Source organism: Psittacula echo (assembly GCF_963264785.1).
Source record: "Psittacula echo genome assembly, chromosome: 7".
In the NCBI taxonomy this organism is placed as follows: Eukaryota; Metazoa; Chordata; class Aves; order Psittaciformes; family Psittacidae; genus Psittacula; species Psittacula echo.
This window is the reverse complement of record NC_137740.1, coordinates 66106412-66116612: the sequence shown is the minus strand read 5'-3', so window position 1 is coordinate 66116612 and position 10201 is coordinate 66106412. Positions and strand designations below refer to the sequence as shown.

General features: G+C 46.4%; 1 protein-coding gene across 1 annotated transcript; it reads right to left on the bottom strand.

Moving 5' to 3' along the window:
• Positions 1-4125: 4125 nt before the first annotated feature.
• On the bottom strand, positions 4126-9279 carry LOC308224076 (pancreatic alpha-amylase-like). Its single transcript, XM_080623708.1, has 11 exons — positions 9143-9279; positions 8447-8662; positions 7718-7864; positions 7313-7510; positions 6252-6482; positions 5745-5878; positions 5532-5654; positions 5319-5418; positions 4988-5109; positions 4752-4877; positions 4126-4426 (listed from the first exon to the last, which is right to left on the bottom strand). The coding sequence occupies exons 1-11, from the start codon at positions 9170-9172 to the stop codon at positions 4237-4239; spliced, it is 1617 nt and encodes a 538-aa protein (XP_080479834.1). The 5' UTR covers positions 9173-9279; the 3' UTR covers positions 4126-4236.
• Positions 9280-10201: the final 922 nt, after the last annotated feature.

Below are 10201 nucleotides of genomic sequence, written 5' to 3'. Positions count from 1 at the left end.
AAGAGGCAATCTTGGTATTTCACTCACCTGTGTTGTAGGGCACTGGAGGTTTTTTAACACTATGGGGCTGGTGCATTTCAGAATGGTGAAGTGAAGCAAAATGGTCTTGTTCCTAAGGAAGTGGACTTAAGTAATGTTATAATTATGGGTGCTTGCACATCCTACCATTCAAAACCTGACAGCATATACTGATATTTAAATTCTATTATTGTGATTGGTCATATTGCAAACACAAAACAAACAAAAAAACCCCAAACAAATCCCAAGCAGACCCTCCATGTTTCATGCCAAGACGTCTCTGAAACCAGAAGCATTTGGTCTAAAGGACTATGTGAGCTAAAGAATGCTAACTTTTGAGAAGGTGTTTTCACAGCACAGTTTAAAGCTGAAACAACCCAGGCACTGTTACAGGCATCTGTAGTCCTGCCTCTGAGAAGTGAGGTCTGTAAAATAAGTACCCCTGCAAAAACCCTATGGCTTCTCTGCTTGCACTAAACATACTGTGTGCACACTGCCTGCAAAATCACTATCGGCAAACACTACACTGTGAAAGCTGCTTGTTTCTGGCTGGTCAGAAGGTGGCACCAAAAATCAATCAAAACCTGCCACGAACACTCCTGCTTTCCCAGTAGGTTGCGTTATGTTTCTTTTGGCTTATATTTTTATAAGAAACTCCGCAAAGTAGCCAGTAAGTGCCAAAATGCAGTCTCAGCAGCTGTATTATTCTCCAGCAATCGTATAGATGGAGAGACATTTGTGGATAGAAACCGGATATCACATTGTAAAAAGTAACCAAAGGGAAGTCTTGATTAACAAAAAGAAAGAAGGAATTGGAGTGTAACAAAGCAGAAGTGGTAGTGAATGATAAGAGAGACGCACATCTGGCCACACACCACACAGTGCACAGACACTGTGTCTGAGGCTCCTAAACTTGCCTACTGCTTCGTATCGATCTCAGAGGGCACAAGAGAAAATTCGGAGTGAGAAGGGGAGCAAAGAAGTGGTACAGTGAGGGGAACAAGCAACACAACAATTTTTGCTCCTAGTTTTTCCTCTTCAGGAAGTTGGCCTCTCCAAAAACTGCTGTGAAGAATCTCAGAGGGTAGAACAGGTCTTCTTACACCATTTACTCTGTTTCTTCTGTAACAAAAACTTGGGAGGATATGAAGCTCTGGCTCTGCCTTTGTTCCACTCCCCATCTCCTGCTCCTTCCCTTCTGAATGTCTTTTGGACAGAGGCTTCCTCACGTTTTTTCCCCATCAGAAAACTAAATGGGAAAAGAAAGAAGATGCAAAGAGCTGTTACCATACACAAGCTTCTGATTTGCTTCCTGCAGAGCCTTGAGCCTTCTGACAGTGACAAGGGCATAAAGGGTGCCTAATACTTACTTTTTAAAAGGTAGAAGTTGAGGAGAAGAAAACAAACTGTCTTTAGAGTTCTGTTTCATAAAGCACTTAGGTTTTTCAGAGGAAATATCTCTCCTTCCTGAGCAGCTATTTCCATGCAGAAGTGCTCTGTTGAGATCAACAGATTAATTTAACTCTCACAATTGAGTATTTAAAACCACTGGGAAACAGAGACAAGCAAAGCAAGCTGCTCGGCAGATATCCCAGGGAAGGTGTGCTTACAGCTGCGTGTCTCCCAGATCTCTCTGCCTCCTCTCTACTGGCGCTGGGTAAACACCAGAAATAAAACTCCAAGAACTTTTTCCTTATGGTCTTTTCTGTTACTTGGTGCATGTTGAGAAAAACCAAGAACCAGGCAACAATGCTTTAGGACTGCCCTTGCTCCAAGGTGGATAAAAGAATTAAGTATCCAAACTTGGGTAGTTAGAAGCTGTGCCAGCTAGTCACTTGCTATGCAATTAGTGATGCCATCTTTAAGCTATGTTGATCCTTTACCAAAAAGATTCTCTGAATGATGAAAACAACTGCATTCTAGTAATAATTTGGATCTACACATGCGCTCAGCAACTCATCTATTTCTGGCCTTTATGTGCTATAAAAATACAGTAAGAGTGTCGCTGTTTCTTCAGCTTCCCAAAAGAACCCCCAGCAGACAGGGAAACTTGAAACCTCACAAATTATTCACATTGCAAGAGTAATAGAGGTATGTGAATGCATTCAGTCCTCACTCACTGGGGACATCTTTCTGACCGCAGAACTGCCTGTAGCTGTCAGTTGGATAAATCACTTTCCTGGGGTCGCCATGCACCCAAGCTGCAAACATACACATTGTCTTTTAGCATGTTACTCAAGTGCACACAGTTAATAGTTGAAGCAGACCACCATGAAAATGTATCGCTTCTAATAGACTGTTTAATCTCTGTTGATCACCACTGAAGGGTATTGATTTGTAGAGTTCTTAATGAAACACAAAAATGTAAACCAAATTAAACTGAACTAAGGAGGGATGAATCAGGAAGAAAGCAAATCAGTTCACTTTTTGCCTTCAGGGCACGTGTATCTGGGTTGCATCCAAATATGACACAATGAACTTAAAAACTGACAGTTATCCAAAGGGGAAAGAAGAGGAGTTATTTATGTAGACAAATCTGAGTGCTGACAACATTTTAATGGTATTGAAATTCATGGGATTAACCGTGGGCGTGACGAATACACACAAGGTGTGACTGAATTTAATGAATCCCATTTGCACTATGAATGGAAACAAACGTTCACTTTGGAAATGAAAACATTTTCTGACCTCTCACTTGGCAAATTTCCCATTTTTCAGTTTTATGTCTGCACCTGGCAACTTGTGTATTATATGGACTAGCCACAACCATGGTACTGAATGGGAAGAGGTTTATATGGAACTTTTAAACTTCTTTTCTCCACTTTGAAGCAGGATTTCTTCTCCAAGTCATTTCCACCTGCACCATGCAAAACGCAAGAGATAGCATCTTCTTGACCTCCATCCCTGGACTTCACCCTCTCCCCCCTCCTGTAAATCCTTCTCAATCACTAGAGAATTCAAGCAAAAATCTGTCCCACAGTTCACATTCCTTCCTGCTCATATTGCCACTGTTAGAAGTGTTTCAGTTGTTCTGCAAAGTGCACAGCTAGAATTAAGTACGTTAACAGAGTTCTGGTCGTTAGGTATTAAGACCTATTATTTCTGTGGTACTATAATACTTTGTCAGAGTTGTGTCTGTACAACTGCATTTACAATTGCTTTGAGTGGATACTTACTGAAAAAGCCCAGAGGAAGCCATGAGGATGATCAGGGCCTGGAACACCTTCCTTATGAAGACAGGCTGAGAAAGTTGGGGCTGTTCAGCCTGCAGAAGAGAAGGGGGTGTAGAGACCTCATAACAGCCTTCCAGTATCTGAAGGGGGCCTACAAGGATGCCGGGGAGGGACTCTTCATCAAGGACTGTAGCGATAGGACAAGCGATAGATCAGACTTAAAGAGGGGAAGTTCAGGTTAGATATAAGGGAGAAGTTCTTTACTGTGAGGGTGGTGAGGCCCTGGAATAGGTTTCCCAGAGAGGTTGTGGATGCTCCACCCTGGCAGTGTTCAAGGCCAGGCTGGACAGAGTCTTGGATGACATGGTCTAGCGTGTGGTATCCCTGCCAGAGGCAGAGGGTTTGGAAGAGGATGAACTTAAGATCCTTTCCAACCCAAACCATTCTATGATTCTATGAAAAGAAAACGGCCGTTTTCCCTATGGGGAAAAATCATGCATGAGAGAGAAACACTGTTGGGTTTGCATATTGGGGATGAGGCTTTGCAATATTAAGGTTTTGTAATATAAAGACTTTATAATATTGGGGCTGGGGCTAAATTACTAAGGGAACAAAACAAACGGTTTGAAACACCATAACTTAAACAGACACACTCTGTGATTAAAGACATCACCTTTAGAAGACAGACATGCTCTGTGGTTCAAAAAAATGCTATTTTTGTGCAAACTATGAAACAAACACAAAACTGCTGACGCAGTTAAGCAGTAAGTTGGGGTATCACATGTCTGCCAAAGATTTATGAAATCAAATCCTAAAAGGAGAGAAATAAAAAAATATGAAGAAGGGGTGTGCGAAATCGAGTAAGGGGAGGTGACACAATAAATGTACCGACCAGTTCATTAAGGGAAAAAACACGACTCTTCAATTTGCTTGCCATTTATTATTCACTAGATACAGAGAATCACTCCTGCTCAAATACCAGGGAGTCACCAGTTACGGGGGAAACAGTAACGCAGACACCAAACGGAGAAGGACATTTCTCTCGTTACAACTTGGCATTAACGTGAATCGCCATGAATGGATCTTCAGCGTGGTTACTAATCTGGAAATTAGCCATTCCATCCTCAGAAACATACACCTGACTTCCAGTGCATCGGTTGTCCTCCTTTTCTCCAGAAATAACATCACAGTAGGTACCAGCAGGCAGCCCAGTTTGCAAATTGACATTCATATACCTATGTGAAAAGAAGTGGACCCTCTTTATCCAATGCTTCCCAAAGAGGTAATTCAAACCGGGTATAGAGGCTTTCTGAACCTGTTGCTACTCCCTCACTTTGAACATTTGGCAACGTAGAGGGTGAGCTTTCTGATCCTATCCCAGCTTTGCGCCCTGTGCTCCCATTTTGGCTCTCTAGACCTGGCATGCGAGCGAAGGGTCTCTGGCGCAGGCTGGCGTGAACGCTCTCATCAGGAGAAAAGGCCATTCCCCTTCCCATCAGCATTGCTCGTCAGGGATGCTACGCTCTTCTCTGAGGACACGGTCTTCTCCCACTGACTTACCAGTCATCATTATTGAAAACGATGAAGCCTTTATTGCCACGGCCAAAAGCTACTTGGTTGCTGTCATTGTCCCACCAGTTGGAGAAAGGCTCACCGTCCACCACGTTACGGAAGATAACCATGTTCCTGAAAATGCAAGGGATTGCTGTCACTGGGGCTGCGAGAGCTCTAAAGCCACGAGGAATACGAAGCAAAAGCAACAGCTCTTACTTCTTTTTGTCTCCACAGCGACCTACCTGATTTGACGCCAGCGATGTTCACAAACCCAGTCATTGCCACAGGTAGTGTCTGCGTTGATCGTAACAGCCTTTGTTGATCCATCTGAGTTACTCGGTGGTCCAACCCAGTCATTGACGTCCTGTAGTTCAAAGGAGAAGGCTAAAACTTCTCACTGAAAAATGCAGAGAGCCTTTTCTCTGTAGAGAAAAGCTAGGTGGGGCGTCTACCTGCTAGATCCCACGTGGGACAGAGAAATCACTTCACTAATCTAAACACACCAGACTGCCTTCTCTGGCCCCCTTCTGATCCTCCTTCACCATGAAGCTCTGTTCAGCGTGACGAGCTTACCTGTCCGTTTTCAAAATATCTTGGCCAGCGAAAACTTGACATCACACGTGTGAACCCATACGGATGAGCGAGCATGAAGCCAACTGCCATTTTATAAAGCCTGTTGGTTGGACAAAGAGAGTCATGAGACGTGGGACGAGAAACCATGTCAGAAAACAGAGACACAAACAAGCAGACGGAAGACGCATCGCCCAGACAAGAGCGGTCCTTTACCTGGCGTCCCAGAAGGTCAGAATGGAAGCCCCACCGGCCCCGTGCCCCCGCTGGTTGTCGTGATTATCCACAAAGACCAGGGCTCTGTCGGAAGGCACAAAGCCCCAGCCTTCTCCCCAGTTCCTGGCCAAAAACACAGAGACTGGAAGTTACCCTGTCCACCGCTGTACCCAGGCTACCCCAGTGCGTAAGTCGCAGCATCTTCATCCTTACTTTAAGTAAGCCATCTTTTCTCCATTCCACTTGCGGATCACCGTCCCCAGTTTGGCACCGTATTTGAATTCCGTCACTCGGCCGTTTCCAAAGTACTCGCTGCCTTTGATCGGCTCCGCATCCGACTCAATTACCTGGTAGACAGAGCAGAAGCTGTGCCTCTGTTCTCGTCTCACAGAGACAAAAAAGGCAGTGTACAGCCCACAACATTAGCTCTTGCTTTACACTTGGAGAGAAAAGATTCAAGTACGTTTATTTCTCCTGTGCAGGTCAGCTCAGAGTTGGCAGAATACATGGTGAACACACGGGAGAGGACACGACTAAAGAAAGAAGAGGTGAAGTTCAACGCCAAGAAGATGTGGAGGCATCTTTAGAGAAGTACTTACGGCGGCAGGGCTGCTCCAAAGAAAAGCCCAGCTCTGCCTGCAGCAGAGGCCTCCGAAGGAGGGAGGTACAAGAGGTACTAAAGACAAAGACAAACCGTTGAGGAGAAAACATGGAGATTACCTCTTGGTAAATGAAAGGTCTTGTTCCTGCAGAAAACCATTGAGTATTTAGATTTTCCAGCTTGTCCAGAAATGCTTTGATGTCCCCAGGCCACATATGCTTGGCAGCATCAATTCGGAAGCCTGCTACGCCAATACCAATGAGATGGTTCATGTACTCAGCAACTGTCGAGCGGACATAGTCCTTCTCCAGGGCCAGATCAAGAAGGCCAGACAAGCGACAGTCCCGGACCTGGAAAGTGAAGGGCAAAAAACCCCCAAACAGTTAGGAAGTGCCACTCTCTCAGCTTGTAACACCTTCTAGTGAAATGCTTACATGTTCCGAGCCATAAAATCAATTCTGTTTGTTTGTATCTCTCATTTGCCATATGACCTCATGCTCGGCATATAAAGCTGTGGGAAGAAGAAGGAAGGGGGGACGCTGGGAGAGAGGAGGGTTTGTGAGGTAGCCCCACTGTCCTGGAGACGGCTGAACAACTGCCCACGGTCGGGAAGTGATGAATGAATTCGTCGTTCCGCTTTGCTTGCGTGTGTGGCTTTTGCCTTCCCCGTTCAGCTTGTCTTTATCTCAACCCCGAAGGAAGAGCGGTAACCTTGAGAAAAGAACTGCCACACACGTCATCAACCAAAACGAGTCAGTTGCTCAGCCAGGGTCCCACTTTGCGCTGCTGTCAGTTTTCCATGGGGGCTCCTGATCAGCATCAGCTGGGTTTACGAGCTGTAAGAAAGAGCTCACCGGCTGAGCTGAGTATACTGGGCCCACTGCAGGAGCCAGATCCTGCACGTGCCTACGGGCAACATGTGCGGAGGGTTCTTGATTTCTCAGTACTTGGAATGTTTGGCACCACAAGTGCCTTTCTTGTACCATGCTCACTACTTCACTCGTCACGTGACCAAACACAGCTTCTGTGAGAAACCACTCCCTTTGTTTGGCCTTACTGTAATGTTTACAGAACAGGGTTTAAGAAAAGCAGAACAAAACAAAACAAAACACAAAATCCAACAAACAAACAGAAAAGGGAAAAAAGAAAAAGCTTTCCAACTTTTGTCTGAGAAAGTTACCTGATAGATATCACCATAACTTTCAATTTCTCCACTTCCAGTTTTACATTTGCCATCATTGAAATCCCAGCCAGAGTATGGCACAGCTGGAAAATCTCTGTTGCCGGCATTAAAGTAGCTTCCGCAGGTCGAATGAGTGCCTGAGCCACCCCCGGAGCCACACATGTGGTTGACCACAGCATCCACATAAATGCGAACCTGGAAAAGCAACAAGTGCGTTTCAGTATGGTTTGCGGAGATGGTGAAGGGAGAGCCAGAGCTCCACCACATCACCGTTCACTTGAATTTGCTGGTCCCCCACAGTTTGTTCTCAGTTTATGCCTCCTTTGAGGACAGCAGCACTAGATTCCCTCAGCTGATACGGCACTCCTTGCCGTACCAGATACAGACTGTCAATGCACTTACTCCAACGTTGTTGCATCTGGTCACCATGTCTCTGAACTCCTCTTCATTTCCTGACCGAGTGCAGAGTTTGTAGCTGATGGGCTGGTATCTTTCCCACCAGGGTCTGTTTGGGTTAGTAATGACAATGTTTTCATTTGGAGGTGAAACCTGCGGAGGAAATGGTGCGCTTTGAGGGGAAATCCACTGGGTTTATTTCAAGGTTTTAAGGGTCACACCTGCACTCGGCACCTCCGCCCCTCAGGGGCAGGCTCGCGCCTAACCATTCTCTCTCTCCCACAGCATGAGCTCAGCTCTGCGAGGTGTCTGTCCTGCAGGCTGGCAAGAAGGAAGTTTGCTTTCGTTCCTGTGGGTTGCCCAGGTCCAGCGTGGGACTGCTTCCGAGGACACGCGCATGGCAGGGCTGAAGCCACGGGAATTCTTTTCACTGCAATAGTGACTACCTTAGGAAAGCCAAACCCCAATGCTTATGCACATCCCTTGGAAGAAGGCAAAGAGGAAAACCGAGCTTTGCAGGGGAGGCCCTTCAGAGGAAAGCGTGCCCCTTTCTAACTGATCTGCTAGAGAAACAAGATCAGGCACTGGCCCTGCAGGCTGTGGGGTTACTGCTTCCGTCCTCCCCTTCCCAACACCAAAGTGACTTGGAGCTGGCTGGCTCTAATTCAGGCATTCTGATTTATTAATCAAACGCTACGCTGCCATTTCCCGACCTACTCACAGGAAACAGCTTACCTGAACTCCTCCGAATCCATGAGGAGCTAAATAGCGCTCACACTCCAGAGCAATATCGGCCCAGCGCCATTCAAAGAGATGTACGATAGACGTCCTCCCGGACTGAGTGTTGGGGTTGTACTGCCCCCAGCAGAACCCTAGAGCTGCGAGCAGGAGGAGGACTTGCATGATGCCTTCAGTGTGGGGCTGCGGTCTCTCTGCTGGCAATTTATACTCCTGCAAGATGACACGGTTCCTATTGCAGCTGTCAAAATTCACACAGATCAGATGCTATCAGTTACTATTTGGCTAGCTGGCGCAATACCCTTCTTCCGTTTTGTTTCTTCCTGGATTGCCCAACAGCTGAAGATAAAACACCTTTTCACAATGATTGTACTTTATCATAAACCCAAATTCAGAATCGTACTCTTTCCAATCATGCAAGCATAGATATCCAAGGGATTCCAAGAAGAAATGCACAGACCCTCAAGGGGGGCTCTGCAAGGTAACCGGAAAGGAAGGGGATAAAAAGACGCCTGGAACTTTAACAGTGCTAGGAGAAGGAATGACTTCACCAGCATTCAGAGGCGTCCAGTGCTCAGGACTAGCCCGAGCTCAAACCAGGCTACCTCTCAAGTCACTAACAGAAGCATCACACAACACGTCGCGGGGGGGAGGGCTGCACCGGGTGAGCCACACTGGTGACCAGAAACTGACCTCTTTTCGTGCCTGAAGGTTTTCTGGCATCACTGCCCAGTCCCTGCTAGGGACTTGTTGCTGCTTTTCTTCCCTCGGTTGTACAGAGCAAATGTTGTTCTACATGATTAAACGTGATCGGAGCCGCACGTGGTTCCCTCTCCAAGAGAGACTCTGCGTAAGGTTGACCAGCAGTTTCAGTGACCAGTGGTTCACCTGAGTCAAGGAAGGAAACCCAAAGTCAGCTGTAAAGTGATTACTCGCTCTACTCGCGGCAAGGATTAAACAACACTCTGAGAGAAGATGGACAGCAGAGAGACCCTGACATTCGATGAATACCTGTGAGGAAACCAAAGAATCTGCTAAACGGCACATCCACTCCAAGATAAAAGAAACCTCAGTGCACTTTGTACCTCAACTGCCACGGGCATGTTCTTTCTGAAAGCAGTCACGCCACTGAACGTGTCACATGCCTTCTTCTCCTTGCCAGAATCGGTCTCCAAGGACAAAAGGCAGAAGCAGGACCCATTTGCCCACCTGTTCATTTACATGTCACGGGCCTTATGAAAGGTTTCTTTTTCCACTACAACTATGACAGAGTAAATTACTGCAAATGACCTTGCCTACTCGCTGACAGCAAGGAACCTGTAAGACAACTACACATCTCGTGATTACCAATCAAGTGAGAACAGACCCCTCCCCACCATTCCTCAGTACCACCGAGAGCAACCAAAAATGTGCCCGCGGTTAATTTCTACATCACTGGTCCCGGTGTGCTTCCACTGATGTCACGGCATATCGCTGCCTAACATTGTGTTTCCAATGACCTGCGTTTTCTGCCAAAACACTCTGTTGTCAGCCAAAAAGAGGAAGGACCTGTCCTGGATAGCCCGCTGCAACGGCTGGAAATTGATTTCAGGGGTGCTCCAACACAACGCAGACGGGAACACAACCCTCTGCCGCCCCCATCTGAAAATTGTGTGGTTTAATCCATTTGATCTCCCCATAGTGTTGGAAACCTGGTGGCGGGGGATCCCCGGAGGATGTGGGTTCCAGGCTTCTAAATGAGACCCTCTCATT

Bases quoted from the DNA above. Each gene is read 5' to 3' on its own strand.
- LOC308224076 (XM_080623708.1), bottom strand. From the start codon at position 9,172: ATGCCAGAAAACCTTCAGGCACGAAAAGAG. The intron at 7,865-8,446 runs GTAAGCTGTTTC...TTTCCTCCGCAG, and splicing joins ATGGATTCGGAGGAGTTCAG to GTTTCACCTCCAAATGAAAA. The intron at 5,110-5,318 runs GTAAGCTCGTCA...TTTGAACTACAG, and splicing joins GATATTTTGAAAACGGACAG to GACGTCAATGACTGGGTTGG.